This window comes from Lygodium microphyllum, chromosome 3 (assembly GCF_053477565.2).
Source record: "Lygodium microphyllum isolate KBCC chromosome 3, Lygodium_microphyllum_v1.1.10, whole genome shotgun sequence".
In the NCBI taxonomy this organism is placed as follows: domain Eukaryota; kingdom Viridiplantae; phylum Streptophyta; class Polypodiopsida; order Schizaeales; family Lygodiaceae; genus Lygodium; species Lygodium microphyllum.
In genome coordinates, this window is record NC_141137.1 from 165,416,818 (window position 1) to 165,443,227 (window position 26,410).

The 26,410-nt window shown below is 42.6% G+C and overlaps 1 protein-coding gene across 1 annotated transcript; it reads right to left on the reverse strand.

Annotated features, from left to right (window-relative positions):
• Positions 1-26,204, reverse strand: LOC148039128 (uncharacterized). Its single transcript, XM_087675010.1, has 4 exons — positions 25,120-26,204; positions 2,111-2,820; positions 1,432-1,915; positions 1-1,282 (listed from the first exon to the last, which is right to left on the reverse strand). Exons 1-4 carry the CDS (start codon positions 25,928-25,930, stop codon positions 447-449), a joined length of 2,841 nt encoding a protein of 946 aa, XP_087531136.1. The 5' UTR covers positions 25,931-26,204; the 3' UTR covers positions 1-446.
• Between the last annotated feature and the right edge of the window lie 206 nt (positions 26,205-26,410).

Below are 26,410 nucleotides of genomic sequence, written 5' to 3' on the forward strand. Positions count from 1 at the left end.
GTGAATGCATATCATTTACAAGTTTGAAAAGAGGTACCAATGCTGATTATGGGACTCTGAATGCACATGATTTACAAGTTTGCAGAAAGGTACCATTACTGATTATGGGACTCTGTGAATGCACATAATTTACAAGTTTGCACAATTTACCAATGATAGCACTTGCAGTACAGACTTGGAAGCACTGATCAGTCCCTTCTGTATGCACTCAAAAGAAGAAAAGGAAACTCCCCCAATAACACCTTTAGTATAGACTGCCCAGATAGCAGTGCCACAAAAGACCACACAGATGGAATATCAGGTGGCATTGCAACAATTATCCAGTAAGCTTTCCAGAATCCTTAACCTGAACATTTTTATATACATTGTCCAGAAAAAAAATTAAGGTTTGGAATAAGAAAAATCTAATCAGAATTTCAGTGACATGATATTCTTTTATACATCAATTAAGGAACCTGTATGTGTTCCCAATCTGTATCTGCTTTAGGACATCCAAAAGAGTTATCTGCACCCACTGGCTTCAAAAATATTATTTCTACCTCCTCTTCATCCTCCTTTCTCAATTGTGAATCTTTTGATCTAAACAAGCTGGTTGGCACTGGTAAAGGATGAGACACAGAAGTGTCAGCATATTCTGAGGTTCTATCAGGAGGTATTGCATCAACTAATCCAGAGACAGTGGACAACAAACCCAGTGCTTCAGCACTTTCACAAATACTACTATCCGATACTGCATTTATATCTAGTTCTTGTCTTTGTAATAGAACAGATAGACGTTGAGATACATGATCAAGGATGACTGGAGTAGCAGAATCACACTTTGTCAAAGAATGATCTTCTTTACTAACATTATATCTGCCTGTTGCTTGTGATAGAGATAAAAGTCCTCCATCATTTGGGATAGGATAGTCATCTTTACCACTCTTGTCAATGCCACATCCATTCCGTGCTTGAATCACACAAAACCTTGATATCACGTTGTTTGCATCTGGAAATGGATTTGTAAATGCATCACTGCACTCCAGTTTAGAAGTGTCCACATGATAGGAGTCAGCTGTCAGTGAGTTCTCAATAATAGGAGATCCTTTATCTGAGCTTCCATCTGGAAGATCAAAATTACAAAAACCTTCTGTTTTCTTGCATATTTCTTGCAGATCACTATTCTGGCTTGAAATAGTAACATAATCTGACAAGTTTTCACACTGACAGTTTCTGTTTAATGACATCACTGATTTTTCAACTTGTCCCAGCTCCGGTGCTTCATTATTTTGTACCTTGAACTCTGTAGTATGAACAGTGACTGATTTTAGTTCTGTAGGTTAAATTGGACTTCCCACCGAAGAGCCCCACTTTGAAATGATTAAAAAGTTGGATTACTGCTCTACAAAAACAACAAAAAGGACTAATATTATGTAGCTGGTTAAGTACTACCTGAATGTTTTGTTTTCCAGAGCAGCTGCTTCAAGCTCTCGAGTTCAGCCTTCACTGCTCTAATATCGGATTGAGACTGTTTGAGTCCTTCTTGAGCCTCTGTCCAGAGCCTTTTGTACATAGCTACTGTGGCAATACTCTCATGTCGCTCGTATGCCATCTCTTCTTGCAGCTGCACAAGCTCAGATTGCAGTTTCAGTAGTTCCTTCACAGAGCTCTCTGAATGCTGCATGTGGTGAGCTTCTATAAGATTTTCTCTGCTGACTTCGGGATGCTGCATTTGGTCAGCTTCTATCAGCTTCCCTCTGCTGACTTTGGAAAAACTCTCTTTAGAATGATTTTTCTGATTAGGAGGTTGTCCATCCTCAAACAGAGTCTTAAACAAAGTTTGCAGCTCAACAACACCAAGAGTGCCTAGGCCAGTAGTTTGAAATCCTGTACGAGCATCAGCCTTTTGAAGATCTCCTTCTTGAGTTTTCAATTTCTGCTCCAGTAAATGCTTGTGAGAAACTTCAAGCCATTTAGTATGATATATGATTCAAAACAAAAGACGAAGAACAGAATAGTACTGACAGCAAAGAATCTAAAAATTTTAAACTTCCTGTGTGCGACAATGTAGTCTGACCCACAGTACATGCATGTGGAAAGCACGGAAATAATAGGAGTGAGAAACATGAACCTGCATGCTCTCCTCCGATTTTATAGTATCTTCATGATAGGAGCCAGAGAAATTGTTTGATTTTTGTAGTAGATATTGAGAAAGCATATAAATTGCCTGTTCTAAACAGTCCAAATTCTGGAAATCACAGCCATCATCAGACTTCGTGAATTGGTTCGTTACAAGGATAGTGGTAAGATTGTAAATGCTTGAGATAAGCATCTGGCAACTATTTATTGGTGAATTAACTGGTAAATGCAATCCACTGCTATGACCCAGTTTCTGAGCATAAATATTCTCAACCTTCAGGACATTCTGATCCTCCTTAAGATATGCCTGATCATTACAGCTTCCTTTTGAATTAATATCCAAAGAAAAATCAGGTGCAACTGACGTTTGCACAGTAGAGCACCCATCTGTTTGTGCAAGAGGACACAACGTTTCAGCAGTGTTATTTGGCACATCTTTGCTGCTTGATGCATCAGTTGATGAAGTATGGTCGTTTGTTAACATAGGCATGTCATTGGTACTGTCACCTGATTCTATGTTTCTTCCCACCACAGTGCCTTTACTATTACTATTTTCAGTCTGGCAAGCTGTAGGAGCATGTATCATCACCACCTCTTGTTGCTGTAAATTCTGACTAAAGCTTGAAATAATGGACTTACTCTCTGGATATCCTTGCTGGTCAACAACTATTGAGACTTGCTCCGGTACTGTCCAAGCCAAACCTGCAACCAAAAGAGGACATCATGAATCACGGTCTTTGAAAATTTGCACAAACTCTGGACTACACAATTCTCCTAAGGGATCTGTACATTGCTTGAGCATTCTAGAAAGTAAACTAGTTAGCCCATTGAGCATCGAGCATGCTCTTGCAAGTAAGGACTTTATACTTCAGCTGCTTCATAGGTCCCCAGCGTTTCCGAAACAGGGGAAACAGAAATGGCAAAAACAGAGTTTGAGTTTTCGCCAATCTTGGAAACAAGGGGAGGAGTTTCAGATTTTGGGATTAAAGCCATTTCTGCACACAACAGCATTTACTCAAATTCTACACGAAACTTCAAGCCTTCATGTCACATGAACATTGTACACTCAGCAGATTTTGGAACATAAGGAAAGAAAAGTCAGAGGTGAAGTTTCCAAGAGATACTTGGTGAAATTTCGAACTTATTCACCAATAGATGCCAAATGGATGGAAGAGGATGACTTGGCAGACCATCCTCAATTGTTGCACCTTTACCTAGATGCCTTTCAGTTAGAGCCAACTTTAGTTCAAGCTCAATCGGGTTCAGTAGAGCAAGGGTCTAGAGTATTGCCTGATGCTCAAGGGGGAGGTAGCACTTCCACTCCACTAGTTGTGGACAACTCTCGTATCTAGGGGATCTCAGATGTATTTAGCATGCATCCAAGGTACTGTGCTGATAGTATGTTTGCCATGAGGTCACTATTTAGCGTACTAGTCACTGTGAGATGTATGCAAATGAGTATGAGTTTCACCCGGGCTCTGGAATTATACTTTTGCATCAACTTATGATCAATCTGGCATAAATTTTGCCTCAATTTTGAGATAAAATCTTTGATCGGTTTCAACTTAGTTTTTTATCAGCTTGAGAACCGTTATGGTCTGTTATGACAAAGAGCGAGAGGATCGAGACACAATGCTTTCTCATAGCACAGAGAGAGAGAGAGAGTGAGCACAACACACTTGGTATTCGGTACAATGACGAGTGTACCTCTTTAGGTTTTAGATAGATATATATGAAAGTACAAATGTGCTAAGAGTGTGTTCACACCTGTGCACATAAAAGGCATGATGGCCCTTTATTCCCAACCTCCCACCTAAAGGCAATGTGTCTTAAGAGGAGAAAAGAATCAGCTAAGTCTTATAGTGGTGGGTCAGACACGAAGATCAAGACAGTGAGTCGTTACGCACAGCGAGAGACAAAGAGAGTGAGTGAGAGTAGTAGCAAAGAGTAAGCACGTTTTTAGGTACAATCACAAGTGTGTACCTTTAGGTTTTTAGATAGATATATATGTGTAAGTACAAATGCTAAGGGTGTGTTCACACCCGAGCACATTTAAAGGCACGAGGACCTTTATTCCCAACAACCTCACACCTAAAGGCAATGTGCCTTACGAGAAGAAAAGAATCAACTAAGTCTAGGTATGTACAATGCTGAAATACATATATCTATCCAACTCCCATCATCTGTCGTCAATGAGCAAACCACTCTGTTGGAAGACCCTTCGCGAGAAGGTATGCAGAATTATCATCTGTATGCACTTTGACAAGCTCAATGCTCCTGCTATCAAGTGCATCTGTAATGAAGTAGATACTTCACTTGTATGTGCTTTATCTTTGCATGAAAGACAGGATTCCGTGCTAGCATGATAACACTCTGACTATCACAATGAAGAACAGGTAACTCTGTGATGCCAGGCTCTCCCACCAGATGCGAAAGCCATAAAGCTTCCTTGCATGCCTCAATGGCAGCTACATACTCTACCTCTCTAGTAGACAATGCAACGCACTTTTGTAGTCTGGAGATCCAAGACACCGCTCCTCCTATGAAAGCAAATACATACCAAGAAGTGGACTTCCTACAATCCACATGACTAGTATAGTCTGCATCCATAAAGCCAACAACAGATGCCTTCTGCTTCCAAAAGCAGATGCACAACTCCTTTGTGCCTTTGAGGTATCTCATAATACCTTTCACTGCATCCCAATGCTTCTTGCCAGGGGTTGCCATGTATTTGCTAACCACTCCCACTACAAAGGCAATATCAGGACATGTAGCAACCATACCATACATCAAACTGCTAACAGCTGAAGCATAGGGTATCTTGGCCATTTCAGCCTTCTCATCATCAGATGTAGGATTGTCCTCTGCACTGAGTTTCACATATGGAGGCAATTGAACCCCAATAGTTCCCCCCCCCTCCATATTGAAACGTTGCAAAACCTTGGAGATATACTCGATATACTCCTGCTGAGATAGATAGAGTGATCCTTTTGACCTATCTCTGAGTATTCGCATGCCAAGAATGTGATTTGCATCACCAAGATCCTTCATGTCAAAGCTCATATGAAGACTTTGCTTCAGGGAGTCCAACGCATGAGTATCCCTGCCAACAATTAGCATGTCATCAACATACAAAACCGAAATAATTAGACTGCCATCTGCTACCTTCTTGGTGTACAAGCAGTGATCCACTTGACTTCTATGAAAGCCTTGAGACTGCATGAATGTATCCAACTTATAATACCATTCTCTTGGAGCTTGTTTCAGCCCATACAAACTCCTTTTGAGTTTACAAACCATTTGTTCTTTCCCTTGTTCAACAAACCCCTTCAGGCTGCTGCATATATATGTTTTCATACAGATCACCATGTAAAAATACAGTCTTTACATCCATTTGTATGAGCTCTATATCCTCAACTGCAACCAAGTCCAAAATGGTTCTCAATATAGTCATCTTGACTACAGGAGAGAAAATCTCATCAAAATCAATTACATGCTCCTGCTTGTACCCCTTTGCAACCAATCTTGCTTTGTAATTTGGTGAGAAACCAGAAGTGACCTTCATTTTGTAAACCCATTTACATGGAAGGGTTTTCTGCCCTTTAGGCAACTGCACCAAGTCCCAAGTGCCATTTTTGTCAAGAGATTCCATCTTCCTTGAAGCAAGACAGTTCACCACAATCTGTCAACATGACTGTTCCTACAAATTTCCATTTTCAGCATGTTGTCCTGGCATTTCAGCCTGCAAATCAGCATTAACAGCTTGCTGTCCTGGCTATTCCTCCACATATGGTGGCTCATTATCATGGGCAATACCTGGCTGATCTTTTCCAGCATCATTTTCTACATTTACAGGTTCATTTATAGTAGGTATTTGCTGCTGTACAATGGGCACATTTTGCTGTCCAAAAGGTATTTCTTCCAAGAATACAACCCTACGGACCTCCTTAGTCTTTTCGAGCTGTTTGTGCATGCGATCTTCCCAAAAGATAACATCATTGCTGCGTACTATTTTCCTTTTCTCGAGGTCCCACAATTTATATCCCATTTCACCCTCGTCACCGTATCCTGGGAAAATGCATTTACAAGACTTTGGCTTAAATTTACTATGTTTTTCTTTACAAATGTGCACAAACGCCTCGCAACCAAACACTTTCAGATGAGCATATGAAGGTGGCTTGCCCAACCACTCCTCTTGGGGAACTCCCCTTTCCCCTACCCCAAAGACTTGGTTGCTAACCGATTAATTAAGTGAACGGCTGTCATAACAATCTCTGCCCAAAAATCATGGGGTAATGCAACATGAGACAGCATCATACGGACCTTATCCTGTATGATCCAATTCATACGCTCTGCAACTCCATTTTGGGGCGGATTATGAGGGGCAGTGAGCTCCCTCTTTATCCCTTTGCTATCACAAAATGCCTAAAAGGCCTTGGACACATAATCCCCACCATTGTAAAAGCGAAGACACTTAAGTGTCTTATCAATCTGATTTTCAACCAATGCTAAGAATTTTTGGAACTTGTCAAGCACTTCATCCTTGCTACGAATAAGATAAACCCATACCTTTCGTATAGCATCGTTGACAAAGGTGACAAAATATTTCTTTCCCCCTAAAGATAATCTTGGCACTTGATATACATCCGAATGTACTCTAGAGAAGAAGATTTCAAAAAAAGAGACTTTTTATGAGACATCTGTGCATGTTTGCCATAAATACAATGATCACAATGCTCAAAATCAGCATAACGAAGACAAAGCAAGTAACCCAAATGAGAAAGCACTTTCATTCATGTTTGACTCATATGTCCCAACCGGCCGTGCCACAAAGAAACACTTGGTTACTCGATTACGGCAACAACTGTCAGAGTGCAACGGAGCGGAAGCATAGGACTGAGAGAGAGAGAATGCAGAGAGAGAGAAGAGAGAGAAAGAGACAGTGGAAGATGAAGATCTGTTGTATAAAGTGTGTTGTATACAAAGATATGCAAATATATATACGAGCGCAGTGCGCTGGACTGGGTGTCTCCACCTCGACGATGCAACCTGCTGTTCACCTCGAAGTCCGCTGCAATCTGCATGATCTCCTGACTGAAATCTGCGAACAGAGACGGAATCTGCATGAGCCTCCAGCCTGTAATCTGCAAGCAGAAGAATGTGGGAGACTGCTGGAAAAAATGGCTATAAATAGCCAAAAACCTGGGCGCCAAAATATGCAGGTCGGCTGCATTAAATGCAACCAATGCATCAGGTCGGACTGCCACGTGGCAGTCCGACTATACAGTCCGATTGGATTGTGGACTCTGCAGTCCGACCAGGCAACTGATCTCTAACACCCCCCTCTCAGAGCCTGGGCGGGGCAGAAGCCTGAGGGATCTAGAATGTCTCCAAAGTAGAGCCTAGGGAAGTGCCTTCGTAAACAAATCTACAAGATTGTCCTCCGTCTTGCAGTACTCCATGGTGATGGTCTCATCCAGAAGCTTCTCTCTGTAAAATGGTACTGGATCTCTATGTGCTTCGTCCGGACATGAAAAACAGGATTCCGTGCCAAGGCAATGCAACTCTCATTGTCGCATTGCAGCAAAGTAAGACGAGTCTGGGGGCAGCCAAGCTCCTCCAACAATCTCCGAAGCCACACAGCCTCACATGTGGTGGAAGACGCGGCCCGATACTCCGCCTCAGTAGACGAAAGGGCTACCGTGGGCTGCTTCTTGCTACTCCATGAGATAACACCTGCACCCAAGGTAAAATAGTAACCTGTAGTAGACCGCCTGTGGTCCACATTACCGGCCCAATCGGAGTCGCTCCAACCTGCAAGAACAAGATCTGAACCACCTGTGCTTGCGGCATAATGAATCCCTAAATCGGACGTCCCCCTCAAATACCGAAGCATCCTCTGAGCAGCCTGCCAATGCACCGTCTAAGGTTCACTCATAAACCCTGCCAAGAGCCCAATAGCAAAACAAAGATCAACACGAGTGTTGAGGAGCCAAATCAATGATCCAATCAACTGACGATAGTGAGAAGCATCCGCCATGGGAGTAGCTGAACGGGAAGTGGCCTTCCAGTTCGGATCCATAAGAGTAGAAAGGGTCCGACAATCCTCCATCGCAAAAGAAACCAAGAGCTCCTGTACATATCTCTGCTGAGAGATGAAGATCCCCCTTTGAGACTGATAAATCTCATGGCCCAAAAAGAAATGGAGTAGACCCAAGTCCGCCATCTCGAACGTCCGATGTAAAGCTGCCTTCGTCTCTTGGACCTTCTGTGCATGATCACCTGTGACAATCAAATCATCAACATACAACACAAAAAGCACACAACCAGCCTCGGAAGTGTGTACATAAAGCTGCGGATCGGCCTTAGAACGCCGATATCCCAACTGACTAAAGGAACGAATCAATCTTCTCGTTCCATGCACACGGAGCCTGCTTGAGACCATACAAGGCCTTCTTCAACCTGTAGACTTTCCTATCTGAAGATCCAAAGCCAGGAGGCTGCTCTACGTAGATCTCCTCCTTCAGATCACCATTGAGGAAGGCCGACTTCACATCCAACTGGTAGACAAGCCATCTCCTATGGCCAGCCAAGGCAAGAACAGCTCGAATAGTCGCCATATGAGCAGTGGGGGCAAAAGTATCATGACAATCAATCCCTGGGCGCTGTGCAAAACCTTTAGCAACAAGGCGAGCCTTGTGCTTGTCCAAAGAACCATCGCTAAGGTACTTGGTCTTGAAGACCCATTTGATGCCAATCACCTTCTTATTCGGGGGGCGTGGCACGAGTGACGAAGTGCCATTCCTCTCAATAGCCTCCAACTCGGCTTCCATAGCTTTCTTCCATGGTGCGGACTGTAAAGCCTCCTTCACAGAGATGGGCTCTCGATCCTGCATAACACAGATCATTAAACAATAGTTAGAGCAAACAAGCTCCGTAGAATGTGCCTGGTGCCTCCGTGACCGCCGCGGACCATCCTGCGGTCCCCACTCCTCAGGAACCCCCTCGATCCCTAAATCACGGAGTGTGTCACGGGCCCAACGAGGAGGAGGCCGAACCTCTCCTCGTCTCTCTCCGACAGCTGAAGTCTCTGGGATATCCACCGGTGGTAACTCCTCAGGGGTGACCGGTGGAACAGTAGACTCTGTGTCAGAAACAGAATCAGAATCAAAAGGCGCGGGCTCCAAAGGACCTGTAGCGGGAGCCCAACTCTCCCCTGGATCTCCAAGAACGGGATGCTCCTCACCCGCTTGTATGGCCGGAACCTCCACAAACCGCACATCTCGACTGGTGTACACATCTCGCTTGACGGGATCATACAAATGATAGCCTTGGGACTGGGAGCTGTAGCCAACAAATACCTGTCTTCTGAAAGCTGCTTCAAATTTATCACGATGAGCCTTGGGAATGTGAACATAGGCATCACACCCAAAGACCCTAAAATAAGAAACATCGAGCTTAGTCCCAAAGTAAGCCTCAAAAGGTGTCATCCCATCAACGGCCGAAGTGGGGGATTGGTTAAGGATGTGGACTGCAGTAGCCACAGCCTCGGCCCACAGAAACTGAGGTGTCTGTCGGTGCTCCATCATGGTGCGTGCCATCTCGATCACACTTTGGTTCTTCCGTTCAAGAATGTCATTTTCTTGAGGAGTGTTGATATTAGCAAACTCCTGGTGAATACATTTATCTGCACAAAAACGAGCAAACTCATTAGAAACAAATTCACCACCCTTATCGAATCGCAAGGTCTTCAATCTTCGGCCTGATCGGTTCTCCTCAAAGAGAAGCCAATCCTTGAAGTGGAAGAAAGCTTCTGTCTTCAATGCCAAAAAATAGGCCCATGTCATCCTGCTATAGTTCCCTCGCAAGGACTCGTTCCTCGTAGGGCCACAAAGATCCGTAGATACAAGCTCCATCGGTGAAGTAGACCGCCGCGAAGCTTTGTGGGGAATGGCATCCCTATGCTGCTTCCCACGAATGCAGGAGACGCATGGCTGCTGGCTCACCACTATGTCTGGCAACCCTCGAACAATCTGTCCACGTAATGCCCTCCGAACATAATCATAGTTGAGGTGACCAAACAGAGCATGCCATAGCTCTGACTGTGTCTCAGAGGTAAGAAGAAGAGTAGAGAGGGCGGCGGAAGACTTCAATTTGTAGATGCCGTTCTCCTCATATCCAAATGAGAGAACCTTCCCAGACGCACGATCAAGGACTCGCACCGAATCACTGTCAAACTCCACCAAAAGTCCAAGGGAGCAAATCTTATGAACTGACAGAAGATGATACCCTAAACCTGGTACATGCAAGACCTCTGAGATATAGATACCACCACGTCCATCTGGAATAAGCTACGTCTCACCCCGTCCTTCAATAGACACACTGAAGAGCTATCTCCAATGAGAATCTGCCCACGCGAAGGTCGCAACTAGGCAACACCACATCTAATGAAGGAGTTATGTGCCGGGAGGCACCACTGTCAACGATCCACTCTCGAGCCTGGGGAGCCGTCATCGCAGCATCAGAAGCATTCGGTGTAGAGTCCTCAATGACAGCTAGATGAAGAAATGCAACTGATGAGGGTGCAACCACCGCTCCAAAATCCTTCGTGTCCTTGTTGGTGTCCTTGTCTTTGTCAGGGCAATCCTTCTTCCAATGGCCAGTCTTTCCACAAATATGGCATGTGGATTTTTTGTCCTTGTCCTTGTCCTTCTTTGACTTGTTATCCCCCTTCTTCTTCTTTTGGTCCTTCCCCTTCTTCTGAGAGGCTTGACCTGTCAATGCCTCCGACTTGGAAGCATTCTATCCCTTTAGTTGTTCCTCTTGGTCCAAGACCATAGGAACCAACTCTTCCCACCGAAGAGTAAACTCCTGCCTTGAAGCAATAAGGGCGGAGTAGAAGGCACCGAATCGTGGCAGCAACTGGAACAAGAGTGTGATCGCCATGTCTTCGGAGAAAATCGGCTTCCCCGCATTCTGAACCTACATGTGAAGCTATCTAAGCTTGTTGATGTGCTTCCGCAACGAAGAAGACTTGTTCACGGACAAGGTCCACATCTGTACCTCCAAAGAAACCCACTTCATAAGGGTCATCCGGTTATACATCTGATCAAGCTCCAACCATATCTCTCGAGCCACCGTCAAGTGTTCGATGTGAGCTATCACGGTTGTAGTACAAGACACAAAAAGAAAGGAACGAATCCTGGCATTTAGTTTGTCCCAGTGAGACTGTGCCTTGGCCAACTCCGCACGAGCATCGGAAGAGAGTTTGGACTCATCTCTCACCGAGGGCCAGTCGATCTCCTCCTATACAAGCTCCGCCAAATTGTAGGACTCAAGGATGGCCAACATCATCACACGCCAGATGCGGTAGTTATCGCCATCGAGCTTCTAATCTGCGAGAAGAACCGATAAGACAGGCACCTTCCAGTCCATAATCGTCTGGAACTCCAAGTCAATCTCTGTAGACATCTTCACCTATAATGCCTTCACAAACGCAAAAGCAGCCCCCCTCTGACTGTGAAAACGCAGCCTGCTAGAGCTCTTCCGCGTCCCGAAACTTCTTCATCTGCCGAAGGCGATGAAAAAGTAAAACCTGCACTTGAAAGCTGAAAACTCAAACTTTCTCCTCATCAAAACAGCAGAAAACAGCACCAAATCCACCACCTAGACTCCTTTCCCGCGCGCCCACGCTCGCTTCAGCCTTGTTCCGAGAGGCAACCCTCCTACCTGCCCTCAAACGCTGAAAACATAGCCTTGTGCCACGATAGAAACTCCTCTTCAGGTTGGTTCTGCATTCAATCAGCCCTTCAACACTGCTCTAATACCATGTCAGAGTGCAGCAGTGCGGAAGCGTAGAACTGAGAGAGAGAGAACACAGAGAGAGAGAGAAGAGAGAGAAAGAGACAGTGGAAGATGAAGATCTGCTGTATAAAGTGTGCTATATACAAAGATATGCAGATATATACACGGGCGCAGTACGCTGGACTGCGTGTCTCCACCTCGACGATGCAACCTGCTGTTCACCTCGAAGTCCACTGCAGTTTGCACGATCTCCTGACTGAAATCTGCGAACAGAGACGGAATCTGCGTGAGCCTCCAGCCTGTAATCTGCGAGCAGAAGAATGTGGGAGACTGCTGGAAAAAAAGGCTATAAATAGCCAAAAACCTGGGAGCCAAAATATGCAGGTCGGCTGCATTAAATGCAGCTGACTGTACTACAGCAGGTCGGACTGCCACGTCCGACTGGACTGTGGACTATGCAGTCCGACCAGGCAACTGATCTCTAACAACAATATGGTCATGCACACTAGATACATGAAGTGGATACAAAGTATCGCTCTTGCAACCTCTAGCAATCACTCTAGATCCCTTACAGATCTTCCATTTCCCATCACCAAAGGTGGTATGAAATCCATCGTCATCTAGTTGCCCTGTGCTAATCAAGCTCTTCTTGAGCTCACGTACATACCGTACATGCTGAAATGTGAAGACAGAACCATGCTGAAATTGCAACTGCACACTATCAATACCTACAATGTCATGCATAGTTGTCCCCAAGATGGACAACACCATGTCGACCCCTTGTATAGTCAAAAAACCATTCGATGAGGGGTGACATGAAAGGAAGCACTTGAATCTAGAATCCAAGTATGCGTGTCATCATCCGTATCTGCAAGTAAAACATGTGTACTAAAGTGTGAAGAGACAAAGAGTACGTCATTCCCACTGTCACTATCATGAGTGACTACATTCACCTCTTCAATTTTGACACTACTCTTCTTAGGCTGACTCTCTTTCTTCTCTTCCTTGCTATCATCTATCTTCTTGCCCTTTCCTTTCTCTTGTTTTCACTTGTAGCAGTCACGTTTAAAGTGACTCTTCTTGCCACAATGATGGCATTCAACATCCTTACCACGTGATTTTCTGCGTCCCTTGCTATCTGATTTGCCTTTTTGCTATGATCTGCCCCTAGTATGCAAAGAACTTGAAAACTTACTGGATGCATTGTTCTACCAATTCATTTCTTCCAAGAGTAAAGCACTCTCTACATCAACGTACAAAAGGATCACATTAGAATTGCTCATAGCAGTCTTGAATGTATCCCAACTCTCTAGCAGAGTACAAAGCAATAACATAGTCTTAAATTCCTCATCAATCATAAGCTTCAAGGCAACCAGCTAGCTGAAAATGGAGTTAAACTCACTCGAATAAGTAGACATTGTTGTACCCTCTTTCATACGCAAATCCATAAGCTTTTTCAGCCAATAAACTTTGCTTGTGGCACTCTTCTATGCATACAGTTCTTTTAGTCGAGTCCAAATAGAATAGGCAGAATCCAAACCTTCAATGTTAAACAACAAGGCATCAGAAATCAATAGCTTGATGGTTGAGCGTGCAAGCTCATTTAACTCATCCCAATCTTCCTATTCCATATTTGCGGGCTTTGCCCCTTTGGTCTTAATCGGCTTTGCCTCCTTCTTCTGCACAGGATATTATAGCACTATTTTTGCCAAATTGCAAAGTTATGTACTCCTTCAAGCTTCTTAATGTGCATGAGATTACTGCTATCACTACTGCCAGTCATGATTTTCAGCCCAAATGTGACCAAAAAATTCAGCAAATGCAGCCCTAACTGTCACACAAGTGACCAAGGTACAAACAAGTACTAACCAGCAATAAATAGCCACGTAAAAGTAGAAATTTCAGATCTGCAAATAGATTTTCAGAAGCACTAAACCTTGTGCTACAGCACTCCACAACTGATTACAACTGTTCCAAGGACAAATACATCACATTACATGAGACGTCCCAAATTTTAGCTGCAATTTCTGTTGTACATGTACCCACGGGCACAAAATTTGACATGCACAGTCAAAATTCCCAAAATTTTTGTGCTCAAAGCATCAACCATCCATCTACACTATCTTTGGCATGCATAGAATAGGCCAATTTTGCCAAAATAGAGCAATTTCAGCAAAACAAGATTTGGAAACCTTCAAGAAAACCTAATCTCCTTCGTCAAAGTCTTAAGTGACTTCTTTGCTCGTCAACATATGATTTCATAATCTCTTATGCCTTGTGAATATTGTCCTTGCATTATTCCGTAAGTGCTTCCATCCTCTCGAGCTTTTCTTTAGCTTGAGGATTCACAATGTCATTAAATAGGGCTGAGGGTACTTGAACTTTATATCCATAAAGTGCTTCTGAAGGTGACATTCTAATATTCATATGATGAGTATTGATATAATAAAACTTTGCGAGATGAAGCCATTGGTCCTAAGAAAATTGAGTATCACAACAAAAATGTCTCAAATACACTTCCAACCATTTGTTAATTTCCTTGCCCATTTGAGAATGATATGTGATGCTTGGAGTCAAAGTAGTATCCATGAAAGTGAATAAACTTCTCCAAAAGTTACTGCTTGAACACAATTTCCATGAATTGATCCGCCACTTGCTTAGCTGAGTATTGGACCTTGGTGGGGATAAAATGGGCTGATTTGATCAACCGATCAACAACAACAACAAAAATATTATTTCATCCATGCTTGGTGATAGAAAGCCTCGTATTGAAATCCATACTAATGTCGATCTGTTTTCCATGAGGAATTGGCAAAGGCTACATTAAACCACCATGTAAAAGAAAGTAATACTTACTTTGTTGACGTGGTAAACATTGAGAAACATACTCTTTTAACACCCTTCCAAATTCCTTTCCAATAGAAGCGCTTGTGTATCTTATCAAAGGTCGTAAATACTCCAAGATGTCCTACCAATGGTGAATTACATATTTCTTTAAGGATTTTCTACTTAAAAGTGGCTTGGCTTTAATGAGCTAAAATCTTTACTTGTTTCAACACCCATCCTTGCGAGTCCAATGTGCAAGTGTTATTTCTTGGAGTAGCAAGAAGCAGCCCACTGTAGCCCTATCTTCGACTGAGGCAAAGTATCGAGCCGCGTCTTCTACCACATGTGAGACTGTGTGGCTTCAGAAATTGTTGGAGGAGCTTGGTTGTCCCCAGACTTGCCCCTAGACTCGTCCTACTATTCTGCAATGCAACAATGAGAGTTGCATTGCCTTGGCATGAAATCCCGTATTCCATACCTAAATGAAGCACATAAAGATCCAGTACCACTTCATCCAAGAGAAGCTTTTGGATGAGACCATAGTTGTGGAGTACTGCAAGACAAAGGACAATCTTGCAAATTTGTTTACAAAGACGCTTCCCCAAGCTCTACTTGGACGACATTCCAGATCCTTCAACCTTCTACCTCATCCAGGATTTGAGAGGGGGTGTTAGAGATTGTCATTTCCTGGACAGGCATTTTCCTCAGTTAGGTTGTGTACATATGCAATTTTCCAGCCGGGCAGTCATTCAAGAGTGGTTCCTTGTGCGGAGCAATGTTTCATCTGTCAATGCCACGTTAGCAACCAAACACGCAAGTTGCAATCGGACTGCCACATGGTAATCCAATCAGATTGTGCAATCCAGTCGGCTAGATTTCAGCACAGTCGACTGCATTAAAGACCTAACAATTTTTTTGCTTTTTCTTCAAGCTATAAATCGCCTGCCACCACCACGCTCTCATTCTTGCAATTGCAAATTTCAAGGCAAAGATCGGGCACATTGCAACAGACTTCGAGGTGTCCAACAAGGAGACATTGTCAAGGTCGAGATACGCAGACATACGGACTGTGCTCGTGTACATATCAACATTCCTTTGTATTCAGCACACTTTATATAGCAGATCTTCTAGTTTTTCCGTCTCTTTCTTTCTCTCCTCTCTGTGCTCACCCTACTCTCTGAGTCTTGGTCCCACAATTCCACACCGCTGCACTCTCACACCCCCTCCCTCTTCTCCGATGGTTCCCTCATACCACCCATCCCTTTAAAAGGGAAATGATCTCGATGATACGACTATGGATTTCCTGACCACTAGCATTTCAAAGGGAGCTTCCCATGATCGCGAGGTGCTTCCTAATCAATGGTCTACATCAACAAACTTCATCACCATTGGCATTTCTCATGCCATCCCAAGATCTGTTTCTTTTTCCACCACATCCAAGATCTAAGAGGGGAACTTAGCAGTCATGATTGTTTGCATTGTCATCTCCTGCCTGTGAGCCTCAATCTGAGTTAGACGAGAACTTTAGAAGCTCTGACATGTCTGACACTTGTTTTGACGCAGGAGGTAGCTCACTCTAGAGCAAACATTTCATTGTCTTTCTTTGCATTTCCTCCTTGAGTCGAGTTTTTGTATACATTTCCTGGGCAGTCACTACTTTTCTCAATCTGCCTTCATCTATCGGACATTGTCTAGCCTCAGAATTTTTGCTTGTACTATAGTGCCACGTCAACATATTGCAATTGCATTTAATGCAATGAACTGCATTAAATGCAATCGAACTGCATTAAATGCAATCGGCCCACATTTTAGGAACCCAAGCGCAAGTTGGCCACATTTAGGAAATTAGGCTATTTATAAACTCCCAATTGGCTGGTCATTATCATCTTTTTGTCTTCCACTTCGTTGGTGAGCACTACAACTCCGATTCTCCTCCATTTCCAATGTTGTCTTCTTCATCAGTCTGATCCGTGCCTTCATTGATGCCTCGAGATAGGTACAAGAATTGATCAATCCTTCCTTTCTATTTAGCATTCATTTTCGATCAGTGCACATTTCATCCTTCTTCTTCCTACTATCTCTCTCTTCCCTTCTCTTTGTGCTTTTATTCTCTCTTCTATTGCACACTCTCACATGTTTTTTTTTGGGACACAACAATAATTGTTATATTAATAATGGCCTAGATAATGCTGGAAATTCAAATTAGAAGGCTACTACTTGGCAAAACTTGTCCATAGAAATGGAGACCATTTTGGTAAAGACAATTACATATTTCTAACTAGAGAAAGCTGGCGATCGCCTTAATGCACTCTCTCCTAAAGATTACAGCCTCTGATGCTCCCTTTGTTGTTGGAGAATCGATTTGGGGTTGTAAAACTATTATTAGGGTTTGACAACCACCTTAGGAAGCATGCCCAAATTCGAATGCTTTAGACTTGAATTTTCAGAGCCGAAATCTGTATATTTCAAGAGGATGTATATTTCAGGAGGATTCAAGAGACCAGTCAACCAATATTCAAACTTGGGGCTAATCTATTTCCCAAGGAGCATGGGTGAAGGCCAATCCCCTAGCAAATCAAGGGACAATTTGATTTGAACGCTTGCTAGATATTTATGACAGCAAAAGGCACCTAGATAAGTGGAGGAGATTGAAGAATCTCACTTGAACTCCATCCATTTGCAATACAAGTTAAAGAAATACTACAAGGGACGCCAAGTTTTGGGGCCAATAGGCTGTGAAATATCCAAGATTAAGTTGTAACATTTGCATTTTCAGTTTATGTGAATTTTATGCTTGCTATAATGGTTGGTTAATCAGGTCATTATCACCCTTTCCAAGAAGGAGGACTGGTTTCACAAAGACAATGGCTAGCCACTCTGCAAAGCTATGATTTTAAGATCAAGCAGTGATGATGCATCCATGTGGTTGTTGACCAAGAAGCAGGTCCTTCTAGGCCTCTAGATGCTAATGACCAACAAGAAGATGAAGAATATGTTGATGAGTTCAAGGCTCGGTTGAAGGCAGCAGCTGACATCTTTGTTTAATTGACCAAAGATCCACAATTTGAGAGAATTTTTAATCCTCCCAAAAAGGATAGCAAGAGCAAGAAGAAGATGTCAACTTCAAAGGCCTTTGGACGGTAAGAAGCTTCCAAAGGATAGCCACTGTAGTCTAAAGACACAACCAAGGTTAGGGATGAATAGAAGTAAATGGTACCAATGGGGCTAGATACCCAAATGCAAGGCCATCTTGGTAGTGCCAACCCAATGGGTTTTGGACAGTCGGGCATGCATGCAATAATGGGGCAACCAAGATACTTTGATAGCGGCACTATTTTTCATGCTATGGTGGGCTAGGGACTACATACACGAATGTATGGCATAACTCCTTATAGTATGCAACCACCAATGCTTGGTGTACAAGGCCAAATGTATCCAAGAATGACTGATAATATGTATAACCCCATGTATGGCAACATTGACATGATGCATAGGGCACAAAGTGGCATGTTTGGTAATGCACCTACAACCTCAAGTGCTTATGAGTCTCAAGGAACGAGTGTTGGTCATGCAAATGCTTCTTTTGGTATTAGTTGTGATGCAAATACAGCAAATGTGCCCTTTTTGCAGCGACAATTTGACTCCCAAAGGGGCAAATAAAAGACTATGATGAGGATTGGTGGAAAAAGGAGTGAAGTTTGAGTCCTTCAGTGGCACACAAGATAGGCTGAAGACCTAACTTTTACTCGACAATTTGATATAGTCTATTCATGGGGGAACTTCACCGAATTCTCTATGATTCAGAAGGCAGTCACTTTCTTGAAGGGGAATGCATTGCAATGTTGGTCCATGCCCTTAATGCAAGGTAGAACACCGTCAACATGGTTACAATTCAAGCAAATGTTTGCATCAAATTACTTGATTAGTATATTTGAGCTGGATATCATGACAACTTGAAATAAGCTTAATGCAATGCAATGCAAGAACTTGGAACAATATAATAAAAAGTTTTGGAATCCCTTCCTACTAATAACTTCTTATCATCCAATTCGTCTTCATGAGTAAGTGAAAAAGTATGTATGTGGGCTGCCTAAGGAAATCAAGGATTTTTGCATTAAATCCACCATTTGTGTAGAAACGACTCAAGGTTCTAGGAAAGTGGGAAGAAGCCGAAAAAGAAGTTATCAAAGGTTGAAAAAAGGAGCAAATCTGAAAATAGGCTTAAAAAGAGACCAAAACAACAAAGCAAAGGATTGATTCATCCCAGCTTATCTCCCTTTTGTCCTCCAATACTTTTGGTGTAGAAAGAGAATGCTTCAAGGCATATGTGTATTGACTATTGTGCTTTGAATAAAATCATGATAAAGAATTGGTTTCCAATCCCTCTGATCAACAATGTTATGAATAGATTGCAAGGGGCAGTCATATTCAACCATATAGATTTGAAAAGTGGGTATCATCAGATTCGCATTAGACCATAAGATATGCCTAAGATAGCTTTAAGGACATCTTTTGGGTTGTATGAGTTTCTTGTTATGCCTTTTCGACTTACGAATGCTCCTGTCACTTTTAATCAGATGATGAATCGCATCTTCAAGCCACATAGGGGATTAGGGGCACCTTCTTTGATGACATGATTGTCTACTCAAATAATGAGGCATAGCACAAAAAGCATTTGGATTCATTATTTCACAATGTGGAACCCAACTTCCAAGACCCCGAGATATCAATTGGTACCAAAGGCCAAAATTCTAATAAGTTATGCTTGACGCGTACTAGATAGTACCAAGTGTCTGAACTTGGCCTAGAAACTTTAATTAGCCATTAGTGTTAGTGATGACACTAGGAAATTAGCATTAAATAATTAATCAATATCAATTCCGGGCTAATGAGTGGTCAAGATCACTTGGATGATAGATTGGCCTAGCCAATTTAATTGTTGGCTGATTAGATTATTTTTCTAGGCACAAAAATAATTATTAAATTAATTTTCAAATTTTATATTTTAAAAAGCAATTTAATGGGCTGGATAGTGCTGGAAATTCAGCTTGGAAGACTACTATTTCGCAAAGCTTGCCCGTGCAAGTTCAAAAAAGCTAAATTAGGACTGAAGGGATAAGAAAATCTTGTTCTTGCATTTAAAAGCTATTGGAAAGAGAGGTTGGGCTGCTCCTGATTGCTTTTGGGGCCATTTCTCAACCATTGGAGACCATTTTAATGAAGATGGTTGCATATTCCTGAACAAGGGAAGTTGGTAATAGCGGCTAATACGTTCTCTCCTAAAGATTACAGCCTCTAATGCTTCCCTTACTATTGGAGAATCCATTTGGAGCTAGAAAACCAGTAAAATTTAGAATTTAACAGCCACCTTAGGAACCATACCCAAATTTAAAGACTTCAAACTTCAATTTTCAAAGCTAAAATTAGTGTATTTCAAGAGGATTCAAGAGACCAACCAACCATCATTGAATTTGGGACTAATTAATTTTCCAAGGAGCACGGATGAAAGTTAATCCCCGAGCAAATCAAGGGACAAAATGATTTGAAGGCTTGGTCATTTATGACAGCAAGAGGCACTTGGATTAGTGGAGGAGGTTAAAGAATCTTAGTTATACTCCATCCATTTACAATACAAGTTCAAAAAACACCGCAATGTGTTAGCAGTTGTCATGAGACGTATTTTTGACACCTTACTTAATATGTGGATTAATTTTTAATCACATGGTTAAGTAAATGTTGCACATGTAACTGGGTTTAGAGTGAATTTATGAGCTTGGGACCCAAGCAAATCACAAAATGTCAAAGACAAAAGCTACGATAAGTTATATTGCACCACAAGTACTTCGTGGTATTTCGTGCCAATTGTTGACCTAGGTCATTCATTTGCCCATAAGTGTCAATTTGTGTCACTAGAGAAGTATTTCATGGTACCTAACGCCAATCCAATGGTTAAAGATGAGGAAAAGACACTCAGGAATGAAAGCCTAGCCAACTTAATTATTGGCAAGTCATATTATATTTTTGGACACCAAAATAATTATTAGATTAATTTTCAAAATTTAAAGACTGAAAATTAATATTTAATTATAAATAAAGCTAAAAAATGTTCGCAGAGTATTTGTCAGTTCATGTGTGAGTCTGAGCTTGATCTGGGCTGGGCATTTTTATTAGGTATTTTAGGTATTTTTCTGGTGTGGCATTTTATGCCAGTGGAGCATTTTATGCACCAGTCGGCCAGCATTAATGCTGTCCGACCAGCATTATTGCTCCCCACTTTTTCAGCCTATTTATACTCGGTGGCTCCTCCTCAGTCAGTAACTTCATCTTCACCATCTGCAGACTCTGTGGAGAGAGGAGCCAGTGCCAGTGCCCACGCAGCCAGTGACTCACTATTGTATGCGACTGTCTCGTGTTCAGATATATGGATTCCATTTCCCGTGCATACATCTGAGTTCTCATCTGTATCGTGTTCTTTCTTTTCTCTTTTTGTCTTGTGTTTCAGCAGTTTATTTCAGTACATGTTTATGCTTCCACCGCTGCTCCACTTCTGACATGGTATCAGTTTTCAGGATTTGTGTTTCTTGCTGATTTCACGACTGTTTTGTACCCTTGCTGATCAGACGACTGCTGTCGCAGCCAGGCGACCTGTTTTGGGGCTGTTTTCAGCCTGCGTTTTTTGCAGTTTTGCCATCGCCTGCTGCCTCCGCACCCTCTGCTGCCTACGCACCCTCTGCTACCTGCGTTTTTCATCTGCAGCTGCTGGCGACAGTTTTCTACCTGTTTTTCTCCAGTTTACAGCTTGCATTTTGCTGCTTCAGCATCTCTCGTGGCTGGGTGACTGTTACTTCAGGCCGTTTTTACTGTTTTTGGCAGTTTCTGACTGATTTTTTGACTTTCTGCAGCAGATTTTGTCTTCTATTGATCAGATTTTGGGTTATATTGCATGTGAACTCTCATTTTCTATAGTCTGTGCTTGTGTTTTGGCTGTGTTTCCTCTCTCAATTCCATCTCTTCTCTACTTCTCTTCTTATCCTCTCCATATGGCTCCTCCGTGCACTTCCACTGATGATAAGTTACATATGACCTCGATGCTTCTTGAGCATGAGACATCCTTGAGATTACAGGGGCGGCTTCCGGCACATTATGGAGGTGAGGCTTATGTAGCTTCAGAGAGGGGTGACGGGAAGAAGAAGTCGAAGGCCCAGTGTTACCACTGTGGCAAGAAGGGACATTTGCAGAAGGACTGCAAGAAGTTAGCGGCTTCCAGGAAGAAGGAGCAGACGACGAAGCGGGATGGTGACTCTACCGATGAGTCCTCTCCTTCATCCGACTCCGACTCCGATCCTCCGACCAAGGTGAAGTCCAAGGCGCGAAAGGGATCCTCTTCTTTGGATCGCGAGAAGGGCTTGGTGGCCCCTTCCTCGGCTGCTTTCTAGTGGTGGTGATGAGGTCATCCCTCACGACTCTCTTGTGCCAGAGAGGGAGTGTGAGCGGGTGTTTAGATGGGGCAGCCGCGCCTCATCTATATTTTTATACAGGTGCACAGGTTCCAGAGAGGGACGTTCCTGACGCATCGACTTCAGTCTGGCGGAATCAACTCCTAGAGCTGGGAATGACATCTAGGTTCATGATGAGCTGGTTATCTAACAGAGAGCAGGAGGCTTTCGTCTGGAGCTCACATAAGGGGACACTTTGGCGGTCTGGCCAAAGGCGGCGAATCCATGGTCACATATGTTCAGCGGCATTTTTGACAGGATGGTCTTGTATGCTACTGCGAGACATTGGTGATGGACACAGAGACATGCTATGATCTTCTCTATTTTCAGGTGTTTGGTACGATCGACATCGACATTAGGTTCTCTCCGAGGCACCTTGGTGGTGGCTTGATCACCCACTGCTTGGGTATCCATGGTTCTACTTGGTGGTTCTATGTTGTATAGTTTCTGATTCCTTTTCATTGTACTATTGTATTGTATCAGATCACTCATGATCTGAGAGAGGGTGTTCGCAGAGTATTTGTCAGTTCATGTGTGAGTCTGAGCTTGATCTAGGCTGGGCATTTTTATTAGGTATTTTAGGTATTTTTCTGGTGTGGCATTTTATGCCAGTGGAGCATTTTATGCACCAGTCGGCCAGCATTAATCCTGTCCGACCAGCATTATTGCTCCCCACTTTTTCAGCCTATTTATACTCAGTGGCTCCTCCTCAGTCAGTAACTTCATCTTCACCATCTGCAGACTCTGTGGAGAGAGGAGCCAGTGCCAGTGCCCACGCAGCCAGTGACTCACTGTTGTGTGCGACTGTCTCGTGTTCAGATATATGGATTCCATTTCCCGTGCATACATCTGAGTTCTCATCTGTATCGTGTTCTTTCTTTTCTCTTTTTGTCTTGTGTTTCAGCAGTTTATTTCAGTACATGTTTATGCTTCCACCGCTGCTCCACTTCTGACAAAAAAACCATTTGAGAAGGCTACCACTTGTCAAAAATGCCCATACAAGATTAGCCTTTATTAATCTATCATTGAATTGTATCACATCCCCCATGATCTAAGAGAGGGTGTTAGCAGTCTAGAAAACTCATGTGACCGAGCATGGCTAGGTTATTTAGACATTTTATTATGGTTATTATGACGCTTATTTGGAGAATCTTATGTTGGTCAGTCTTGCCCCTATTTTGGTATTATTTTCTTCTTTATATATCCGACTTCCTCCTCATTCAGTTAGATCATCACCTACAAGTTCTATGGAGAGAGAGAGCCAGAGACTCACTATTGTACACATCATTCTTATGTTTGGTATATAGACTCCATTACCATTGCACATCTCTGAGTTCTCTTCTTTTGTAGTGTTCTTTTATTTTCTCTCTTTTGTCTTGTGTTCAAGAATTTATTTCAACACTTGTCGATGCTTCCATTGCTACACCAGTTCTGACACAAGGGACACGAAATTTAGGGGCCAACAAGCTATCCAATATCCAAGAATAAGTGGTAACATTTGCATTTTCAGTTTATATGAAATGCTTGTAATTATTAGTTAGTCAAGTCATTACTATTCTTTCGGAGTACGAAGATTGGTTTCACGAAGACAATGGCTAGACACTTTACAAAGCTATGATTTTAAGATCTCTTAGGTGGTTGAAAAAGACAAATGTAGTGACTTTTTTTATTTATGTTTTGTTTGATTTTGTGCTATTAGTTGTATTCATACATTCTATATTCTCTCAACAAATATTAGTACATCCTCACAAAATGCATTTACTATAAGTATCATCAGCTTGGTTTTCTATTCCCACAAGCTTACAAGAATGTTGTCCTCAACGACACACATGATACACTAGATTATCAACCATCACAATGAAGCCCTTGCCCTTGATAAGTTATTGGTACTTCTAAGAAAAAAAAACACATCCCCTCCAAGCCAAACAACGAAAAGACAACAAGAAATTAACAACTCTTATGTGTTCCGAGCTTTGCCATATAATAAAATTTTGATGGATTTAGTAGCTAACTTGAAAAAGGCAAAGGTGCCAAAATAATGCAGTTCTCATACAAGCGAGTTAGATTCCGTGCAAGTCAAGCACAAACCAATCAATGACAGCTTCAAAGAGTACAAGCAGCCTATATAAGAAAATATTTGTGGATTTAGTAGCTAACTTGGAAAATGCCAAAGGTCCCAATGTGATAAAGTTCTCATTGGTCACCAAGAGAGTTAGATTCTATCCAAGTCAAGCACAAACCAACAAAATCTGCCAAGGTCTTTATCAATTAAAGCTTCAAAGAGTATAAGCAGCCTAAGAGGAGTGTGTTGAACAAGGATTTTAAGTTCACCATTACATTTTGATAGGCATTGTTCTTCAGCCTAAGAGCACAATTGGCATTTTCCACAACTTAACACCCTAGGACAATTGGGCAAACGGATAATTCCAATGCCACCAAGATTATATTGGACAACTCAGCAAGCATATTCTATTAGTACAGTGTTCATAGAGTGCAAGAATGTACTCAAGACTCAAAGTAAAACGAGGATATGCTATTAAGTAGACATTCCCCCTTGTACACATGACACTATTACTTTAATCTATGAGTAGAAGGATTGTCTCCAGCTTTGCATTCTCTGATCTCCTTTAAGTTCTTAGTGTTTTGGAGATGTATGTTGTACAAAAAAAACAAACTGTAAGCATGTTTCAAATAGCCAAACAAAATGAGCAACGCTTGCCATATTTAAGTTTGGCCATGATAGTTTGAACCAGTCAATCTTTTGAGAGTTTGAGTTTGAGAGTGATCTTTTAGTCGGTAAGACTTATGTCATTCACCTGCGTACTTGATGACTAAATAACTTCACATTAGTAAGGCATTAGGTATGCAGACTTACCCAAAGACAAGGATTCATCCTTACTAAACGTGCCATAAGCAGTGCTACTTTCTGGACGGTCGGAATGAGAAGCACCTAGTGTTGTGCGATTTTCCATCCATCTTCCTAAACACAGCTCTGCCAAGTCATGATTTGCAACTTGCTGTTCAGATTTAGCGGGCACCAAAGGAGTTCTACCAATATCCATATTCTCACTGTCTGTAGCCTCATAATTCCTACCCCGAGTAACATGGATTCCGCTCTGAAATGGGGTGGAAGTAATATGCGGACTGGAATAATGGTTGTCCACACCATGCGAAAGATTCTCAAGATCTTCGTGGAATCTGCTCCCAAAGTGACACTCAGATGCTGTATTTTGGCCATAGGGAGGAGGTGGAAAGAAAAGTGCTTCTCTTGGAGAACAGCTGCTTGCTCCTCCTCCTACTCCTTCTTCTTCTTCTTCTTCTTCTTCTTCTTGAAAATCTTGTGCCCCTATACAATACGAATCACCTACAGAACCATTTGCATATGAATACTCCAGAGCAGACGCAACACCCCACTGCCAGGTAGTATCAGGGCTCCAGGCACCGTCTTCTGCGTAAAAGCCACTGGGAGTCCACGGCGCGGCGTACGGCCGGAAATAATCTGCATAATTGTAGAAGCCTGAGCCGCCATCGGGGATACCTTCCGGATCCTGATGTGGCTGCTGAGAGCGCGGATAGTAGGGTGTGTACGAAGGCGATAGGGACGATGTGGCCCGGGGCACGGTACGCGCACTGCCTCCACGCATGTCACTGGCCGGGAGGACAAATGATGATGCGCACGGCTTCATGTCCCTGCGATGTGTGTGTGTATATACAGAAGATGCAGGGACAGAAGCAGGAAGACAGTAAAAGTTAGGGTTTGCGGTGGCGAAAAAGACAAGTTGTGTGTTATCAACAGCGTCTGTAGAAACACAGGAAAACCATGTGGGCTTGCGCAATGTCGCGAGAAGATCGCAGAAGGGAAAAATAGACTCTTCAAAAGCAGCCTTATTTCGGCCGTCCTTCGAAAAACCATGCCAGTAAGGAAACTTCTTGGAAATGAAATCATCCGAACCAATGTTGTGATGTCTTTTAAGTCCTATGAAAACAAGATGTTAATAGGCGTTCCGTGCCTATGTATTCCTCTATTCCGGACATGGCATTTTCCTCATGCTTCGCACCAACATTTGAAACACCAATATTAGTAACATTTAATGTATTTCACGTCCTAATGTATGTTTTTTAAGTGTTGTAAGAGGGTTCATAGGTGATTGAGTTACCAAAAAACC

What these genes read in the sequence shown, in the direction of transcription:
- LOC148039128 (XM_087675010.1), bottom strand. Translation starts at nt 25,930, where the DNA reads ATGAAGCCGTGCGCATCATCATTTGTCCTCCCGGCCAGTGACATGCGT. An exon ending in GGATGAATCCTTGTCTTTGG is followed by an intron (nt 2,821 to 25,119) that starts GTAAGTCTGCAT and finishes TTTTGGTTGCAG; the next exon opens with GTTTGGCTTGGACAGTACCG. An exon ending in CTGGAAAACAAAACATTCAG is followed by an intron (nt 1,283 to 1,431) that starts GTAGTACTTAAC and finishes TTCATACTACAG; the next exon opens with AGTTCAAGGTACAAAATAAT.